The following is a 20,968-nucleotide window of genomic DNA, read 5'->3' on the forward strand; positions in this document are numbered from 1 at the left end:
TAGCATTACCAGGCTCATCCCATTTTCCCTTCTACCCCTCTGTGAACCATTGCAATCCAGTCAGACGTTTGTGGTCTGGTATATCAACAAACAGGGAGGGACCAGATCTTACCCCCCTTTGTCGCAAGGCCATGACAGTGTGGGAATGGGCGATCTTCACTGGTTGTTTTCTGGTGGCCACGCCTATTCCGGGACAGTCCTACAGTCTAGTGGACAAATTAAGCCAGGCTATTCTGATGCCTTACAAGTGGTCTCTGAATCCTTCAGTAGTGGAGCAGATCTTTCTAGAGTGGGGTCGGCCTTCCTGCAATCTCTTCACATCTCCTTCCAATGCAAAGTGCAGCAAGTTCTTCGATTTGAAACACCTGCCGGGTGATTACCCCAGAGATCCTCTAGTCCATGTTTGGGCTCCTGGTCTGCTTATCCTCCTGTATCCCTTATTCCGAAGTTCTTACAGAAAGCTTGTCGACTGAGAAGCAATGTGATCCTCATTGCATTATTTTGGCCTCACCAGGTATGGTTTCCCTTCCTTTGGTCTCATTTTCTAGCACCTACTTGGATCTTGGATAATATTCAGGATCTCATTTCACACTCTATGAGGGTCTGGACAGTCTAAAGCTTACAGCTTGGCTGCTCCATTTTCCTTAATTGATGGGACTCCTGGATTGTCTTCTTTGTTCAGGTCTCTTCTGGTGGCAGCTCATAAGTCATCTGCCAGGAAGATTTATCACAGCAAATGGAAGCGTTTTTTTCTTTTGGCCTTCTCAAAGGAGTTTAGATCCTTTCACTGCTCCCATTCCCGCTATCATTGATTTTATTGGCAAATATTTTTCAATAAGGGGTAGCTCATCTACGGTCATAGTTCAACTAGCTGCCATTTCTCATTTTCACGTGGGTGATCACTCTGCTTCTTTAGCCTCTTCCAGATTCTGCAAAGCCTTTATTAAAGGTACCTTCCTCTTACGTCTTCCTGCAAAAGATCCCATTCCCCTGTGATTTTACTATGGTAGTTCCATTTGAACCTGCAGCAACCACAGATCTTAAATTTGTGTCTTTGAAGATGGCCTTTCTAGTGGCGATCACCTCTGTTAGGAGGGTTTCAGAACTTCAGGCGTTGTCTGTCAAGGTTCCTTACATGATTTTCCACAAGGACAGGGTTTCTCTCCGCACCAGTCTTCCTTTTCTCCTAAAAGTAGCATCAGAGGTTAATATCAATCAAACTGTTAATTTACCTGTTTTCTTTCCAAATTTTACAAAAAAAATTGAATACAAGTTGCATTTGTTGGATGTTCATAGACAGTTACGGTTCTATTTGCACAGGACCAAAACTTTTCATAAATCTGACCAGTTGTTTGTGTCCTTTTCTAAACCTTTTTTGGGTAAAACTATTTCCAAGGTGACCATTGCCAGGTGGATTTCCCTATGTATCATTCAGATCTATAAGGATAGAAGTACTTCTCCTCCGGGTCGGGTTAAAGCTGACTCGACTGGCTGCAAGGCTACTTCTGTGGCCTTTTGATCAAGAGTATCTTTAATTAAGAGTATCTTTAAACGACATTTGTTCTGCGGCTAGTTGGACCTCATCTCACACATTTATTTCTCACTATAAATTGGATTTGATTTCTCGAATGACAGCATCTTTTGATTCCACGGTGCTCCGGAATATCCATGAAGGCCACCCAGGTGTTTAGTAGCTGGGGACTCTGTCCCACAGGTTGAAGATCTAATGAAGTAAACTACTTCAGATAAAGAAGTTATGTACTCACCATAACATTCCATCTGAGTAGTTCTACTTAATTTGTCTACAGCTCCCCCTCCCTCCTTCCCCCTGGCCTTACCATATGGACAGTGTTCATAGCTGGGTTTTTTTTGTGTTGTATAAGGTGTTTTGAAATTGGGTTGTTCAGTGTAGGGTGTAGCAAACTTGATCCAAGGGTTGGAAGGTAGTGGTAGTGTATTATAGATAAGGGGAGGAGCTCGGAGCAGATGCTTGTGAAGTTGCCGGCTGAGATCCGATATGGATCCGGTACCCACAGGTTGAAGACAAATGAAGTAGAACTGTTCAGCTGGAATGTTATGGTGAGTACATAACTTCTTTTTTTCCACATCTGGAACTTTCTGGACTAGGTGTTCTATCCTTTGTAGACAGTTTCAAGGTCTGTGATAGGAATACTGCTTGCTGGTTAGTCTTGGCAGAGTCACCTTATCCAAATACAGAGGGACACTTATGTTAACATAGTGTAATGCTGCTTTCTCCTCGCATAAGTTTTTATAAAGAGGCAAAAAGGTGCATCTTATTTCCCAAGCAGAGGTGACAGTTGCACCTGGATCATAGATTTAACAGATAGACATATGAGCTGTGCTGCCTTAAACTCTGCTAAAAAGCCTTGAGTATGTAGAGAAAAATCAAACTTCATTTAGTATTGTAAATATCTATCCAAGTGTTTTGTAACTATTGCAAGCTCTCTGAGGCTCCTGCTACACCTCTTATTATCCAGAATTAAGTCTCCCTTAGTTTGGTATGAATTCCATACAATTGGTAAGCCGCGGTGGTGCAGCGGTAGCGTTGTCGCCTCACAGAAGAGGTTCTCCCATTCGATTCTTGGCTGGAGTGCCTTCTGTGTGGAGTCTGCATGTCCTCCCTGCGGTCGAGTGGTGTTTGAAAGATGTGCGTGAATGGGAGTGCCTTCGTTGTAGGTTGGGTGACGGGCTGGCACTCGGCACCTTAAAAATCTACTGCCAATCATTAGCAGACCAGAGTTTCGCTGTGGCTACCCCTAACCGGGAAAAGCCGTAAGAAAAACAAGTGGCCCTTACTAATTTACCCCAAATTTGAGTTGAGGATGCTAGTTTTTCTTTTAAATTTTCTCAGTGTTTGTGAAATTACTGCAGGTCCTGAAGTGACCTGATATGATCAGTACTGCGGACACCTGTGCATTCCTTTCCAGTCCTTCCCCTTTGCAAAGATAAAGGTTAACTGTCCGTCATGGTTGAAGTATAGATAGTATCAGAGCATGATCAGATATAGCTGAAGAAAGGTCTTCATGTCCCCAAACATGTGTATGCTCCTTTGACACTAAGCTGGAGTCATAGCAGGTGATTCCCTGATTTTTGCAATCCAAACTGTAAAATAGATCCACCATACACACTATTATTGAATATTTAATATAGAATTTACCCAACACTGGTATTGGATTGAGACTTTAACTCGAGTGCACCTCCCCTATGCCCATCAAAGAATTCCATTCACCAGCCATATCATTGTACCTTCCTGTGCCAGTATACAATCATTTAGTAATCCTGCTAACTCAGATTGCAGTTTTCCTGGAGGTATGTATAAACTAAGGTAGTTTAGCTAATTTTAAGCAGTCCCTTTATGAGCACATTTCTCCCTTGTTTATCTATTTGCATTTCTAATACTATAAAGGTTAGTGAAGCCTTGACATTTCTTGTCACCCTTCTGCCTGTTTCTTCTGGACAGTATGCAAAGCCACCGTGTATATATCCTTTCCTTTTTAAATTGAGTTGTTTTGTTTTGTTAAGGTGCGTTTCCTGAAATCAAACTAAGTCAGGGTTAAGTTTTGCAATGTAACATAGAGGATTATGATCAGGTCACCAATCATTACCTGTTTGTATGTTCTCAACCTGGATGCCAAGAAATTCACATAGAGAACAAAGCTCAAGAGGGAAATCTTGGCATCCATGTCATAATGTACAGGATAATGATAGAGTCACTGATCATAACCCACTTATGTGTTTGAGACATGGATGCCAAGGTGATCTTGGCATCCATGTCAGTAACACATAAAGTGTTATGATCGGTGAGATGATCCTAATCCTTTGCAGTGCATGGAGCTTTATCTGCTCTATGTACTACTGGTTAGTCTTTCAAAGCCATAAGACACTTAGCAAGCACTGTCTGAGAAGTAGAGTAATGTAGTCTGTTAACATTTATGCTCACCTCCATCTCTTTCAACTGTCTACATTTTCACAGGACATTCAGGTTATTGCTTCATATCTTTGGCCTGTTCCTCATAAAATATGTGTTTTTTGGATAAACCAGTGAGGCTTGAAGTCACTAAATGACACATTTGAGTTTCTGCCTTCATATTCTTCAGACTGTGTAGGCACACACATCCTGTTAATCCTGTTATTGACTCTTAATTTTTTTTTTTTTTTTTTTTTTTTTTTTACAGGACATTGGGGACATGTTAACTGTAAGGACTGCAGTCAGAAGCAAATGTTTTGTTCTGATGCTATCATTTGCTTGTCAGTACAGGCAAATTATACTGCCTAGTATGAAACCCAGTCTTAACAACTTTAGCAGGGGGTTGCTTAATATTTGTTAAGGTCGTGTCACATGCCATTCTGGTGCTTAACTGATTTGTCTTTTTCTGACTATTTTAGCATAATCAGCACACTCCATGCAGTACAAATGGGTCATGATCAGTGGCCCAGTCATAGTTCTTTGTAGTGCATGGAGCTGTAACTGTTCCATGTACTACTAGTTACAGTAAAAAAAAAAAAAGTAAATATTTTGCCAGCTTTCAAAGCCGTAAAGCACTTAGCAAGTGCTCTCAGAAAGGCAGTGCAACACCCAGACCCTTACATTCACCCTCACCTTGCCATGCTTCTATTCTGTCTGGATTTTTGCAGAATGTCCAGATTTTTGACTAGTTTGTTCCTTAAGTCTTTGGTTTTCAGACAAATCAGAGAAGATTGAAGTAACTGAATAGTGACTTGCATTTGAGTTTCAGAGTTTGTATCGTTCAGAGAAAATGCAGGCAAACACACATCCTGTTGTTCTCAGTACTTTCTATGCTTGAAAGAGGAAAAGACACCATGTAAGTACAGACAGCAGGCAGAATAAAGTATTTCATTCTGCAGTAAATGTTGGTTTGTACTGGCAGATTTTACAGTGTAGTGCTTGATCTGACCCTAACAACCTAAACAGAGAGTGCTTAACATTTGTTAAGTCTGGTCTCTTGCCACTGTAGAGGTTAACTGATTTGTATTTTTCTAAATATCTGAATGCACTCCATGCACTGTTATTAACCCCATTTGTGTTCCATGAAAGTAAATGACCGTTCTTATTCAGGAAGATACATTTACACTTAAAAGGCATGCATTAACTTCTGCTGTGCACACTAGCCATTCATCCCCTTCATGTTAAAGAGATCATTATATTTATGGTGTTTACAAATGTGTGAGCAGATGCAAAATTAGGCCATGGCATTCACCTGTAACCTTTTTAATAACTTGTGAAAACTTTTTGGCATAAACAGGAACATCATAAATGCAACCATAAAAACAGCACAACCCATCCCATCCCAAATACCAAAATACATTATTCCCCTCCTTATTTCAGAAGGATACAATTGAATCCAACTCCTTTGAGGACCTAAATTACCTCTTTTCAGATGAGAGCTTGTAAAGCTAGTCCTATCCGTAATGGATGTGGGAGTTGGAAATTTTCCATTTAATTTGCCCAGTTTGAGGCTCCTGCCCACACAATACTCTTCCATCAAGCTGCATTTATGCTATTCTGTGATGTACCAAAAAACTTGACCATGGTCTTCCTCAAGACACGATGAAGCACTGATCATTCAGGCTATATATTCGTTTAAGTCCTTCCTTGTTTGTTTGCCATTAAGTAATATCCACATTTAAATTTTAAGTGGAGGAGTTTCAAGGAGTGTAGCCCTCCCAGAAGCTCAAGTTGAAGCTTATATTGATCTGATGACTGAACAAAGTTTAAGCCCACCATCATTGAAGGGTTGAACAGCTTACGAGAGTTGACCTTCAGCCTTGTCAGGCTGTTAAAACATTTCTCAAAATGCTACCAATTAACCAAAATCCAAGACCTTTATTAATACTTATGGTGATCTTTATCAACGCTGTCATCCCACCAATAGCAGTTTGTTCATGTGTTGCATACGTAGAAAAGCAAGCCCTTTGAGTACACACCTCCCTTATTTATATATTTGCATTTCCAGTTATATAGCGGGTAGTGATGCCTTGACAATTATTGTCACCACTCTGCTTCTGCCTTCTATGTTAAGTGTACACCCCTATGTGTCGTCCCTCATTGCCAGTAAAAATAACCTAAACCTCTATTGGTACTAGAAAGGTATCTGCTCTGCCAAATGAGCATGCTAAGGTAGAACTTGATATAACTGCCTGCTCGATAGGTTTATCATTCCGAAAGCTTAATTGCTAGGGTTGTTTGTCAGATCAAAGCATTCTAGTGGGAATTCATTGCATGAAACCTTATGAACATAAATTGAATCACTTCTTGGCCATCTATAATGCAGTGAAAAAGTCTGTTTAATCCTTGTTGATAATTTGACTATTAATCTTTTAACATTTTCTGAATGCATTCTAATTTAATAACCTACATTTTTGATCATAGGTGTCCACAAGTGGAAACAATCTTTCAGTCTGGTCCCTACTGAACTGTAGTAAAATTAAGGATTACCAAGGGATTCCTACACTTCATAAGTCTCTGTATTCAACTAGTTACTTTTACTTTTTTGTGCACTTACTTGTATGACCTTTTAAAGGCAGGTTATGATCTACTGGAGCTCCAGGACCCTTGAAGAGAAGGTTGCCTATTTTATGTCTTTCTTACATATATTATAGGTATTAACAGCCTTTGCCCCAAATTGACGCATGTTTAGTTATTGAGTAATGTATTTTAATTTACTATTCAACGATTATGGGAGAAGGTAGCAGTCCTCAATTAATGACACAAGCTTTGCTATCTTTATTATGCCCATGCTGTCTGGACCAAACTACTAGATAAAACTAGGCATCAAAATGCTCTTATTAAGTTTAAGAAATCCCTTCCTGAGTACCTCTTCAGGAACATTGTTTGTAAATGCTGTAGGGATAATTGCTAAACTCTTTAAAAGGCTTAAAATTATATAAGTGCTTAAGAGTCTCTAAACTGCTTTCTCTTGACATTTAACTCTTCTCATCTTGTGTTCTCTTAGTCTCTATGCCTATCACTGTTATCTCTGTTTCTTTTTTTAATTTGCTTCCATTTCTTGAATTTCTTTTCAAGGAAATTCAATCTTAAACCTTTAAGAAGCAGTTTCTTGTAGCCAAACTGTTTTGCAACCAATGTAAATTATAAAAGTGTACACCATTATGTATCATCCCTAATTGGTACTAAAAAGGTACCTGCCCTGCCAAACAAGCATGCTAAGTTTGAACTTGATATAACTTCTGCCTGCTTGATGGGTTTATCATTTTGAAACCTTCATTGTTCAGGTTGTTTATCAAACCAAGGCATTACATGGTGCCCAGTGGGGAAAGAGTTGTATAGACCAACCGCTTTGGGCATCTAGGGTGGTGTGCAGTATCCTCAAGATAGGGAATACAGATCGCAGACATTGTGCCATGGCAGAGCTAGCCATTTGACGATGTAAAATATGTCTCTTGGTGATTCGATCATGTTGACTAATGTCACTAAAAGGGCATTAGTATTTGCCAGTGATAAGTGGCTTGAGGACCCTGCCTACGCCAACCTACTCCAGAGACCCATGCTAACATTGAGAGGGGGTGTGTGTGCCCCATTGGCCAGTGTGTGGCCACTATAAAGCTCAGCAGCCGTGGGTCAATAAGTTGCTGGACCAGTGGTGCCCAGTTGCCCAGCTTGGGTTACCTGGGATAGCTCAGTTGAGCGAAACCTGGACATAAATCCAATCAACCTGACAAACATGAACTGTGAATTGCTACACTCTGTGTAGGTTTACTGACCAGACACATGATGATACAGAGGCGGCTGGACAGCCTATGTATCCAAGACCAGATAGAAGGGCAGTGTGGCAAAGACACCTGGATTGGGATCTAGTTTACTACTCTGGAAGAAGACAGGCTAGAAATAGTGTGAGAATTGTGGTGAGAGAGAGGCTTCAGAAGGCAGTGAGGGGTATCATCAGAATTAGTGACACACTCATGACAGTCAGACTCCAGCCTAATGATATGGGAGTATTCATAACCTTAACCTATGCTCCACAGCAGGGTTGTGATACTGAGATGAAGAGTGCAGTCATACAGCAGTTGCAAAACCTACTAGATAAAGCTGGACAACGTGAATTGGTGTTGATAATGGGTGACCTGAATGCATATATCAGGACAGATAAAATAGGCTATGAGGACTGTCTGGATTCACATGGGTGGGCAAAAGAAATAGAGAGGAGGCCATTCTAGACTTCTTTCTAGTAAATGGCTTGACAGTAGCCAACACATGGTTCAGCAGGAGAGAGTGAGTCCACAAGATCACATACAAGAGTGTCCAATGTGCAACTCTGGTAGCCTTCTTCCTAGTAAGGAAAGGCACTGGCATAGAATCACTGATTGCAAATTCATCACCAGTTAAACAGTCAGCCCACAGCATAAACCACTGATTGACACAATCAGTTGCAAGCAATGGTCATGTAAGGCTCTAAGGTCAACAGAGACCAGACTTAAGGTCTGGAAATTGACTGGAGAGAGCACAACAGTTCACGGAATCAGGCCTGTAGCATCCAAGAAGAGGAGGAAATAGTTTGAAGAAAGGCAGTGCCTCAAAACAGCATGTATGAGGACTGCAGAGCAGATATGTGGCTAAGCCAGATATGGGAATAAGGTACATAAGGAAAGCTGGTGGTAGAATGCAGAAGTCCAGGAAGTCATCAAAAGAAAGGAGTGAAGGAAAAAGTGTGAGATAAGACAGACCAATCTAGGAAGAAATGCTAGTTGGCTAACAAAGAGGCTAAGAAAGAAGTTGCAGTAGTGAGGAACAGGGCATCAGAGGTTCTCTACCAGTTTCTGGAAAGTGACTCAGATGGCACAAAGAAACTAGGTTTGCAAGACAAACACAGAAAGATAAAGAAGTCGGACACCCTTCATAAGTGATGCTACAAGCAGATAGGGCGAGTACTTCCAGCAGCTTCTGAATGAAGACAACCCCACAGAAGCTCTACTGCCCCAGACCCATTGCATAATGAGAGAACAGGAGGAGCTCACCCTGGAAGAAGTAACTAATGAAAATGAAGTCAGGGAAAGCAGCCGGCTCAGATGAGGTCACAGCAGATATGGGTGAGATAGGTGAGAAATGGTTCCTAAGGGTACTCGTAGCAGTGTGGAGAGAAAGGCGCATCCCAGATGACTGGATAACAGGCATTGTCTTGCCAGTGTATAAGAACAAAGGGGACATCCACAACTGTAGGTAGTACAAATGTATCAAACTTCTGTCACACATGAAAGTTCTGGAGAGGGTGATTGATAAACAGATATGCAGAGTAGCAGAAAGTAAGATGGGAGAGGAGCAGTTCGGATTCTGATCAAGATGCAGCACAACTGATACGATGCAATGAGGCAGATAGTTGAGAAGAAGCTAGAAATGAGGAAAGAGACCAACTGTGCATTCCTAGACTTGGAGAAAGCATATGTAAAGATCCCAGGAAAACTGATTTGGGCATTACTGTGGTGGTTTGAAGTCCCAGAAACATTGGTATAGTTAATGCAGGTTGTATACAAGGGCCCTGTGACTCAAGTACAAACAATGTTTGGTCTCACAGAAGGGTTCCCAGTGGCAGTGGTTATGCCCCAGGGTTCAGCTCCGAGTCCACTGCTGTTCATACTGGTCATGGACTGCATTAACAAACAGGTCTGAGACGACGGCTCAACAAAGATGGTGTATGCAGATGATGTGGCATTACAGACTTCGGCAAAGGATAGGGGGAATGGAATGCAAAACTGAAGGCACATGGGAAGACACTAGGAGATAAGACGGTGGTAATGGCAGCAAATTGGGAAGATCAGAAGCAGCTGAGAATTGAGATAAAAGGGAAGTGCAGAAGGTTGACAACTTCAGGTATCTGTGAGGGGTGGTTGAGGAGAATGGTCTGAATGAAGAGGTCAAAGCTACAATCAGAGGGGCTACAGCCATCTGACTGTGTGCGTCAGGTATACTGTATGACAGAAGAATGCCAAAGAAGCTGAAAAGTAAGGTGTACAAAACAGTGTGTGGCCAGTACTACTGTATGGTACAGAAACCTGGACAGTAAAGGCAGAGTGAATGAAAGAGCTAGAGGTAATGGAAATGAAATGCCTGAGAAGGGTGGTAGGATGCATACTGTGGAACGGGCGATGAAATGAGGATATAAGAGCAGAAGCTAAAGTAGATGCAATTGCAGAAAAGATCAGAGAGCAGATTATGGTGGTTTGGGCATATGTGCAGAAAGCAGAAGATAATCTGGTGAAAATGATTGGGACAGACAGGAAGAAGGTAAGAGGAAATGAGAATGTCCAGCAAAGAGGGAGTAGTTAAGTCTCGCTCAGGGTCTTGTACAGGCTATTGACCCTTCTCATCAGGTAGTCTCTGGTAAGAGAAAAAGGGATTCCTCTTTTTCTGAGTTTTGCCCTATCACATTTAGATTTTCTTGTATCTGGATAGCAATGTGTTGGGAGAGATGCTGTTTTTTTTCTCCTCTGAATTCTGATTCAGACTCAAGAGGGGAGAGCATATTATCAGAATCTCCCAGTCAAGGATTCTCTTTCTCCAAGACTCTTTCCAGAATGTCAGTGTTTTCAGTTGAAGGGCAGTGAGGTTTCTCGGTCCCTTCAAAAATACTATGAAATATTTTCCAGAACCTCCTCCCAGTGCTGTTCGCATTGGAGGATGTTTGTCATGGCCTCTTATTTCCCTGATAGCCAGCTTGCTGCACCTATGAAAGCTGATAGAATGTACAAAGTTCCCAAGTTTTTATACTCTGATCCCAGATCCAACCCAGCAGCTATAGCTGTAGTCAATCCAGCTGTGTCAAGCATTTTGTAAACTGAAATCCTTCCCCTTCTGACAATGATGGTAGAGCAATTGATAAGTTTGGGAGTGGAAAGTGGGAGCATGGCTGCAACTTTAATTTTTAGAATTTTGAATTGTCAGGCTCATAAGTTAAACTTTATTCTGACTAATTATGAAAGTATGAGGAATGCTTTATTTACACTTCCTTGCTGTGAGCGAGTCTGCTTTATGTGGTTTAGTCTATTCTGTTTTTCAAATGTGATTATGACTCTGTAAATACTATATCAAGGGCTTTAGTGCTATGTTGAGGAGGTTTGCCTAGTTGCATTCTCAAAACCTCCCAGAGAATGTAAAAAATGAGATTTTAAATTGATCTTTGGATAGAGATTTAATTTTTAGTCCCTCTGTAGCAGAGGTTATCAAAAGTGTGATGAACAGGATAAGCTGATAGAGGTAATTTTTCAGCGCTCCGCCTTAAATTTCCTAGGGGTTTTCTTCCATCTCATCCAATTTTGATGAGAAACAAAATAGTCCTCAAAATGCTGGAATGCAGATGTTTAAAAAAATAGTGGCAGGATGGTTCCAAAAAGACAGCAGGAACCCTCCCAAATAAAAGCAAGTCTAAATGATTAAGGGACTTGTTCATCAGCCCCACCCATCGCAATCCCTTATCCCTTACAGAAAGTCTGAATCTACATTTGTCTTTGGCAACACATTGTTTCGGACAGATGGGTTCTGAGACTGATTCACCACAAATACAGATGACAGTAGGAAGAAACCCTTGCTTTACGGGTAATTATTCCACATCCACCAGACCAAACCCCCTCTGTTCTCATATATCCTACAGCACATGCTTCCTTGGAGATGTTCTAGGAACACTTCTTCCTTCCCCTTCCTGGGGAAGAGGTTTTTAATCAAGAATCTAGACCAGTTTTGGACCTTTCTTTAATAAACCAGTCATGATGGTACTCAATACTTCCACTACACAGTCTCTTACCCTCCTTCCTCATTTTTGTTTATTGGTAACCTTAGATTTAACAGATGTTTATAATCACATTCCTTTCCATTCAGACGTTAATCATTTCTTAAGGAGTTGTGTGTCTGGATCACATTATCTGTTCGCTGCCTTACCGTTTGGGCTATTCACCACTAATGCTCCAAGTGTCTTGCTGCATTTATGGCACATTGCAGGCTTCAGGGTCTTGACATTTGTCCATATTTAGACGACTTGATTATCGCAGCAGAGTCTTTTTCAAAGTGTCAGGTATCTTTTACTTGAGTGAAATATTGCCTGTGCAGGCTTTGATTCCAAGAGAAGATTCAAAAGTCTTTTTTACTCCATCACACAGGATTTGTGTTCCTGGGATATCTGCTAGACACCTCAGTACAAAGAGTTTTTCTTCCACAGGGAAAAAAAACAGATCTATATTTATATCTTTTCCTTGGGTTTTCTGCTCAGACTTCAGTCACTTAGAGGGAATAATATCTAATGACATTTATGATTTGCATGATACCTGTGGAATTACTCATTATGAGAAAGATAAAATGGTATCCAAAGTCTCTTAGGTCCCAGCACCAACACCCATTATGTTTTCAGATTCCAGGTCTGGGATTTGTGAGAAGATAAGTTACGTGGTGGAAGCTTCAAATATCCTTGAAACATGGTCTCCTCTTCTCCCGTCCTGCAACAAAGCAGTCAGTCACTACAGATGCATAGGACTTTGCATGGGGAGCAATGTCAATGGGGATAAAAGTACAAGGTATTTTGGAAAACAGAGAGACAAAGCACATAAATGTAAAAGAGATGCTTGCCCTGATCAAGGTACTTAATACTCTGAATTACCAATGTTCTTCAGGGCTACATCAAGTTGTTACAGACAGTGATGTGGTAAATTGTATTTATTTATTACATTTGTTGACTGGGTATGTCCAACTGGGCCAGAGGCCTGAACAAGCAAATGAGAGAGAGTCAGGTCTTACCCCTAAGCAAACTAGCTGTGTTAGCATGAGATATAACTTTACAACACAGTCTCACTCACCAGGCTATCTACATTCCATCAGAGCAAAATTGTGTGACAGACAAGCTGACCACAACCAGGGCAGATCCTCATGAATAGAAACTAGATTAGGGGGTCTTCCAAGATATGATTCACCTGTTGGAATTTCCTCAAGTAGACCTTTTATTGTCCTCACTGAACAATTAGTTGGCAAAATTGTGCACCAGGAAATAATGCAAAAAGGCCTGGAAGAAATATAGCTTTTCTTTTGACAAGTATGTTCCTTTATGCTTTTCCACCCTTTCTACTGATATCCAGACTACTTCTGAAGATTCAGACAGAATCCCCCTAGGTCATTGTGGTGACTCCCTTCTGCCCCAAACAACAGTGGTTTTCCTTTCTTTTGAAATTGGATATGGGCATTTCCCACAAGTTTCTTCACAGGCTGGATCTGCTCAAATGAGAACAGAGGAGTTTCATACATCTCAATGCCAAACAACTTTGACTGCCTTGATGATAAGAGTTTAGTACCTATTAGGCACCTGTTTACTGAGGATGTGCAATAGGTACTAGCTGAGGCAAGAAAGTCTGCTAGTTAGAAAATCATAAATTAGCAAATAGAAGTTTTCTGGTTGATGCCAACAACATAACCAGCACCAGTTGAGGGCTAGTTGTTCTCTGGTTTTACAATATTTGTGAGTTACTTTCCTATGGTGTGACTTATTCTTCAAGTCAAGTTCATTTGTCAGCCATTTCAGCATGTCTGCCCATGGATCCCCCTCTTTCAAGGCATTCACATATCAAAATGTTTTCGAAAGGGGTATTACATAAGAGACTCCAAGAAAGCTGGTGGCTCCTCATTAGGATCTTAATTTTGTGCTAGAAAAGCTAACACTTGCTCCCTTTGAACCAGCTCATTTGACTTGAGATTCTTAACATGAAAAACTGTTTTACTTGTTGCTGTGACCACTGCAAGAAGTTTATCTGAGTTGCAAACTCTTATGTCGGATCAGCCTTATCTCATTTTCCAGAGAAGAGTTTTCCTTGAACTAATCCTTCTTTTATGCCTGAAGTGGTACCCAAGTTTACTTTAAGTCAAACTATCCATTCCCTGTGTTCTTCTCTGACCCCCCAGTGGATGGGGGTTGACATAATGTTAAGGTGTTTACCCCATAGAAAGAGGTACAAGGTTTGATTCTCACTGAAGGGAAATTGGGTAGGCTTAAAATCGTCCAAAAGGGTGGCTAGCTTAATACTTGCTTATGAATCCTGTGAACCTATGAATGAGAAAGTATACTTCATACTCTGGATTGTCCATAGACAATTCTGGTACTACCTTGACAGAACTAAATCTTTCAGAACTTCCAATCAGTTGTTCATTTCTTGTGATGGTAAGAACAAGGGACAGCCTGTATCAGTGTAGACTATTTCCAAATAATTGTATTCCCACCACAACAAAACTCTTCCAAGTAGGGTCAAGGCACATTCTGCCAGGGTCTTAGCTTCATCTGTGACTTTTTGGAAAGGGTTGGACTCTAGAAGTATTGTAGAAGCAGCAACTTGGCCCTGTATATATACTTTTACAAAGCACTGCAAGCTAGATTCCTTCTCCAGGTCTAGGTCAAGCTTTGTTGGGATCATTCTGTAGGGGTTGGTCCCTTCTTCTTCCTCCCAGTTCTGTGTTATCATTTACCCACATTGCTTAGGCAGCTGAAGCAGTGTTTGATATGAACAACATAGTAGAGTCGTTTAAGCTTACCGTAACAGAGTTTAAATGTTCACTGCTGCAGTAGACCCCTCTCTCTCCATCCTCCCTGTTTTTTGGTGCATTTGTTATGCCAGGATGTGGACATTTGTTTATACCAATGTGCTGTCAGGACTCTGCCTCCCTTTCTTAGTTGACATGAAAGCTGTCTTTAGTCATCTCAGCTCAAGCTGTTTGGGCATTTAAAAGTTATCCAACTATTATATCCTGTCCAGGATACAACTTATATAGCTTAGGCTACTACAGCAGTGATCATTAGAGCATTAACTGCTATGGTAAGATTACGGGGAGGAAGTCCATCTGTGTACATGTCCATTTTCGGTAGAGACCTGAAGAGAAAAGCTCCAGATTATTACAAAAACATTTTAAGAACAATAATTTTACAATCTTCAAAAATAATATAAAACCTCTACAGTTTATACCAAATTAAACATGATGTGAATACATTAGTTACGTTTATAAAGAAGTTCTATGACATTGATTTAGAGCAATGATAGCCAGTTTAGAGAAATTAAAGGTAAGTTAATATAATACAAACAAGAATTGCAATATGAAGTGAGAGAAAAACAAAAATGCAGGATTTTGTCATATTTAGATTGAGAGTCAGTAGAACGAAATTGATTGAACTATGGAACTGAGTGAAAAAGGGGGCATAAGGAGGTGTGAGTAGGTACTTGTTCATATTTAAGGGTGTAGTTTATCTTGGGGTTGAGCAAGAACAGAGTTAGGTTTTGACTAGAAGTCTTTCAGAATAGTTTTACAAGACTTAAGGGAATGTATTGACCTGATGGTTACAGGCAAGGAGTTGCAGGCTTCAGTAGTATAGTATGAGGACAGAACAAGCCCAGAAGATTTAATAGGTTTGTGGACAGAGGAGAGTTTTTGGTCATTGGATCGCAATGACTGAGAGGGACCATAATTGTATATAATGGTATTTAGTGCTGGACGAGCTGATGGATGTTGAATAATTTTATAAGTGGTAAGAAGCTGTGTATGTGTTAGTTGATTTGGCAGATGTCCTTCCATATCAGTGTTGCAGCATTCTTCACTAATGTGATCCCCTGCCCAGGGTAGGCCAATGTCCAGCCAGTATACCAAAGCCTTAGGTTTTCAAGAATGTCATACATCACACGTATGCCCCCTGCTCACGACATAGAGCGAAAAGGTGATGTACGGAAGTACATACTTCAGAAGTTCTTTGCCACCAGTCTGAATGCCATCTTTGATCATCGGTCTGCATGCTCCTGTGTTCATGCTGGTTACCAAGCTGTTATCAGATAAGTGCCCCGTTGGAGTTTTCTTCTTGTCTCTCATTCTTTTTGTTGGTTTGCGAGTTTGCATGTCATCCAGAAAGGGAAAAATATCCATGTGGTTGAGACATATTTTCGTTACTGATATTCCTACATTTCAGAGGAATTGTCCCTCCAAGACTACTTTTGTTCATAGGCAATCTCACCGCCCTCCCAAAGGTAAGAAAGGTCCTAGACAGGCATGTCTTGCTAAGTGTATTCAAATTCCTTCTACTCAGAAACAACCTTTTCAGGGCAAGGAGGGTTCTGTCTATCTGCTTCCCTCCATCCCAAGTCAGGTCCCTTTATCTCTTTGTCTTTCCCTGTCTCTTTCCAGTTGGTTAAGGATCACTCCGGATTCATGAGTACTGTCCATAATCAATCAGGAATAATTCATGGTGTAGAAATCCCTTCCTCCTTTTCTGGGCATTGCCCAACATCTTCAGGAACAGCTGCCTTTCTTTTCAGATGTACAATCCAAGCAGTTCCCACTCCTCAGGAGGATAAGGGTTTTTATTCCAGAATGTTTTTGGTTTCCAGGAAAGAAGACATCTGGAGGCCCATTCTCGACCTTTTTCATCTCAACACCTTTCTGAAGATCCCTTCCTTTTCAGAAGCTGTTTCCTCTTCTTCCTCAGGCTTTCCTGGTCTCTGGATCTCAAGGATACTTATCTTCATATCTCTATTCATCCCTGTTTCAGGAGGTACTTGCGGTTCTCTATTTCTTCCTTGCATTTTTATTTCTGTGCTTTGCCCTTTGGCCTTTCTACTGCCACAAAGGTTTTCACCAAATGGCTCACTTGTGTTATTGCCTTTTGCGGGACGGGGAGGATACATATTTTCCCTTACCTGGATGACATCCTCATTCAGGCTTCCTTCACAGAGACCTTGCTTCAGCACCTTTGGTATGCTGCTTGGCTGTTGCAAAGCCTAGGGTTTATGATAAATTTCCAGAAATCCGCCCAGACTTCTCATCAGGATCATGTTTTTCTTCAGTTACAGGTTCCAGACCATTCCTATGCCGGCTTACTGCCCACCACCCAAGACTTTTGCTCTAATTGCCTTTTTTTTATCCCTTCTTCCACGAGTCTCAGTTTTAGCCAGGGAATTTATCCCAATTTGACTTTTAAGTAGTCGCTGAAAAGCAAGAAATGGTAATTAAATCTGACTGACTAAAAGAAATCTGTGTATACATGAAAACACATGTAAAGTCAATTCATTGACATGAGCTTAGGGGCTATGATGTAATATTTTAAAGCCAAACACAGCATTGTGGGATACCTAGAGGTAGACTAAAAAAAAAAATCAAGATGCCTGACCCCATATAGGCAGACTCTGTAATCTCATTTAAAATATAAAAAAAAGTATGGCATGCAAAAGTGGTGTTAAATGTAGGAAACATAAAAACATGATGAAATGTATAGCAAGCTCAGATGCTCATAAGCCTAGTACTTATACAGCAGGAACTTCTTATTTAACATTTGTTAATGTCTGTTATGTACTTCACAGATAAAGATTCTAGTTGTCTACTGATGTACTTCATCTGTAAATATGTTGTAAATTGCTATGTAAATTGTTAATCGCTATGTAATCCAATGTAACTACTGTCTGTTTATTTTAACTATGGAGCTTTTCTCCCCGGGCCTCCGCTGAAAATGGACCTACGTCCAGTCGGACACTCCCGGCCAACAAATATAAATAAAAAAATAAACATGTTTTTTTCAGTCTGTGGGTGCGGTTCTCCTTTAAATTTGTTTTTTGAAATTCACACTGGTTTTAATATTTGAGGTTCAAGAAAGCATTGTTATCTGTGTGGCAGACACCTTAAGTGGAAAGGTAATGGCTGTTTTTCCTTATTTTATAAAATGTACTGTAATGTAGCCTAACATGCTGCTTTCCTGAAACAGAAGCCTAAAACTGCTTAAAACTTTCTTTGATAGGCATTTTATGGAAGTTCCTACTGCTTTTTTATCCAGTGAAGTAAATGTGTCTGTGTATGTGGTTTCACTTCACTCAAAACATTTGAAATATAGTTTTACTGTATATAATTGAAAAGTAGCATATCTTTCAAATTCAACTTTCTTTCTGAAATATGAAGTGGCGCATCACTTAATGCTTGAGTATTGTCTTGTGTATAAAATATTAAATGATGAAGGTTTTTTTCTGCATTTCAGATATGTTTGTTGAAGCATTAACTGTTTCAGCTCCACTGCCACCAGCCCGAAGATTAACCGGAGACAGTGCAAAACCTAACAGAATATCCCAAGAATATGATCAGTTGCCATCCACCTCGGGTAGGATACTTCATTCAAAACAATACTTTTGTTGTCTTGTTTCAATAAATGCAACCTTATTTAGACTTCAGACACTAGCTGGTTAAAGTACTATGGGAAGGATAATTCTTTGCTAGGATGTGACAGTGCTGATGTGGGAAGAGTATTACTGCAATAGAACTAGATTAGACTACTACAACATTTGTGTAAAAGAATGAAATGCAAGAACAAGATGTGGTCTTTTCTTCCATAAGGCACAGTGAGGTAGTGCTCTGAAGTGTAAGATTGGACTGATTTACTACAAGGCAGTGCAGATGCAAATCTGGCATTTGGTGTATAGGACTGATGCTCATAGCTGTTAAGACGTTACTTCTAGTTAAGGGTGCAGGGTTTGATTACTTCCACCTCTGTTTGCCCACTCTCTGACTCTGAGCAAGTCACTTAGCAAGTCCGTACTCCTGGGTCTTCCCTTGAAAGGGACTCTTGTGTCCAGTGGGCTTACACAGGTAACAGATAAATGGAATTAAAATAAATCACACGCATATATCTGTTCAGGAACTTCTAGAGAATGCCGATGTATATGTAGTATGCAACTTATTAACAGGAAATCATCTTTGTTTTATGAGGAGTCCATTGGGATGGGAGGGGGAGAGAAATACTAGACTATCAGGATGGGTTTTGTTTATAATGAGATGAGGTACTGCACAAAGGTAGAAATGGTTGTACTGCTGCACATTCTGTTTTCAAGTATCTTAAGGACTGACTAATACATCTCCTTTCCTCTTGCCTTGTCTAAGGTCTCTCTTTGAATCTTTTTAGTTTTCACCTTTTGTAACTTTTTAACCCAGACACACACAGACTCATTAATTATATATGGAAAAACATTAATGTACAGTGCAGGCCTGGATGCAGTCTTTTCCAACATTATCCTAATATTTTTGCTTTCCATGTAAGAATCAGTTGTTTCCATAGTATATACTACATAGTTTTTATATAAACAGGAAAGCTGTATTAAAAAGCAACTTGATATTTATTTGCAAGGGAAGAAGAGCAACATTTTTTTAGATACAAGTATAACAATGGATGATGGGGGAAAAACATTTGACACCAGTGTATTTAGAAAGCTCACATTTGTAAACAGATATTTGCATTGTAGCAGTGGATACCCAGCAGAATGAAGAGCAATGTAGCCAGAGGGCAAATAATTAGGATATCCAGGTTGAACTAGGTAGTAATTTCCAATAAGAAAGTGATATTTTAAAGCTGCGTTGGTGGACAGAGGTTTAACAAAACACTTTATATTAGAAAACATTCTGTCTGAAGTAAACCATAACAGGAAAGGCACATTGTCCCTATTTTACATGTAGATAAACCAGATAAAAAATTAGGGCATTATTAGCAATTGTGCTTGTTCATTTTTGTGCCATTGTCTGAAGACAGTAAGGAAATAAGGAATACATTAAAGAATTAGAAAATTTTACAGGGCAATGATGAGTGGTATAAAGTAGAGACTAGCTCCAGGGTTTGTTTTCAAGAAAGGTCACAATGTTAAAGAATTTTTGGAATAAAGTACTTAAAACACGAGAGGTTCAGAATGCTGCAAAAGTGAATAGCACTTTTAAATGTGGCAGTTGCAAAGGGTGCAAATTAATTATTGAAGGAACTGTTTTGAACCTAACAAAGTAGTGACAAAATATATGATGCACGGAATACTGCAGTTGTAGTTCTAAAGGGATAGTGTATGTTGCTGTCTGTCTTAACTTATAAGAGTTTCTATACAGAGAAAACTGCTAGAAGACTATATTATGTATGCAAGAAAGATGAGACAAATGTTCTGTTTAACTGTCATAAATGTAGCAATTTTAAAAAGATTTTATGTTGCTCATATTGAGGGCAGTATGAGAGGGAGTGATACAGACAAGTTTTTAAAAAGGTAAGAATTAAATTGGCATGTATTATTAAGAGCATATAGTCTACCTGGACTTAATGAACACATTGGTATAAAAATGTGTATTAAAAGCACATCTAGTAAGGTAAAAAAAAAGACATTTAAATCAATTAGCTTAATTACAGACAAGTAAACTATATTAGTGTTTTTTGTAATGTTTTAGGATATATTGTTTGTAGGCAGATTGCTTCTTTTAAAGTGATTTCAATACAGTAATTTTATACAGTAATTTGTATGCAGTTGTATTTATATGAAGGAAGTGTTGAATGTTTGACTTAATTATTGATTATATGATTGAGGAGTATGGCTGGGTGGAGATTTAATAAATGTAGTTATGAAGAAGTCTTGCTACAAAGTAGACAAAAGTACTAAACTATTGAAGTGGCCCAAGGCATCTTACTTCACTGTTATTTTTTTTTTTTTCTTAAGTTGGTAGTATTTACTGTTTCGCTGATTCAGGAGTGTTTAGTTTTTTAGTTTATACTGCATATTTAATAAAGACATTTAGTTTATAGTCATAACTTTTGTAAAGCTGTTGAATTATCCTGAAGTCATCTCCACAGTACACGTTTTAACTACTTGTATCGATTTTTGAAGTAGTTCATGTAACACATTCCTGCCTAGTTGTTTATACATAAAATATATTCAACATTCCCCTGTTATTTCCTTTGTAGCATGAATAACACCATGCAAATATTCACTTGTTTATCCTGTAGTACTTTTAGAACATGAATATAGAGATCCTTTACTTTTTTCTAGTACTTTTAGGTACATTATTGATAACTTATATAAAGGGCAGAATACATGGTCCACCTGGACTTCAGGAAGGCCTTTGACTTTGTTCTGCACAGGCAGCTACTTTAAAAACTGGAGGGCTTGGGTTTGCGGTTAAGATGAAGAA

General features: G+C 39.7%; 1 protein-coding gene across 1 annotated transcript in view; it reads left to right on the top strand.

Annotated features, from left to right (window-relative positions):
• CBLB (Cbl proto-oncogene B) overlaps positions 1-20,968 on the top strand; it is a 1,559,167-nt gene that overhangs the window by 1,468,064 nt on the left and 70,135 nt on the right. Inside the window, exons 16-17 of the mRNA XM_044071985.1 lie at positions 4,197-4,217; positions 18,002-18,140. Of these exons, the coding sequence (XP_043927920.1) occupies positions 4,197-4,217; positions 18,002-18,140 (160 nt within the window). The remainder of the gene's footprint in view (positions 1-4,196; positions 4,218-18,001; positions 18,141-20,968) is intronic.

Source organism: Protopterus annectens, chromosome 5.part0 (assembly GCF_019279795.1).
Source record: "Protopterus annectens isolate FY-2018-M chromosome 5.part0, PAN1.0, whole genome shotgun sequence".
Classification (NCBI taxonomy): domain Eukaryota; kingdom Metazoa; phylum Chordata; order Ceratodontiformes; family Protopteridae; genus Protopterus; species Protopterus annectens.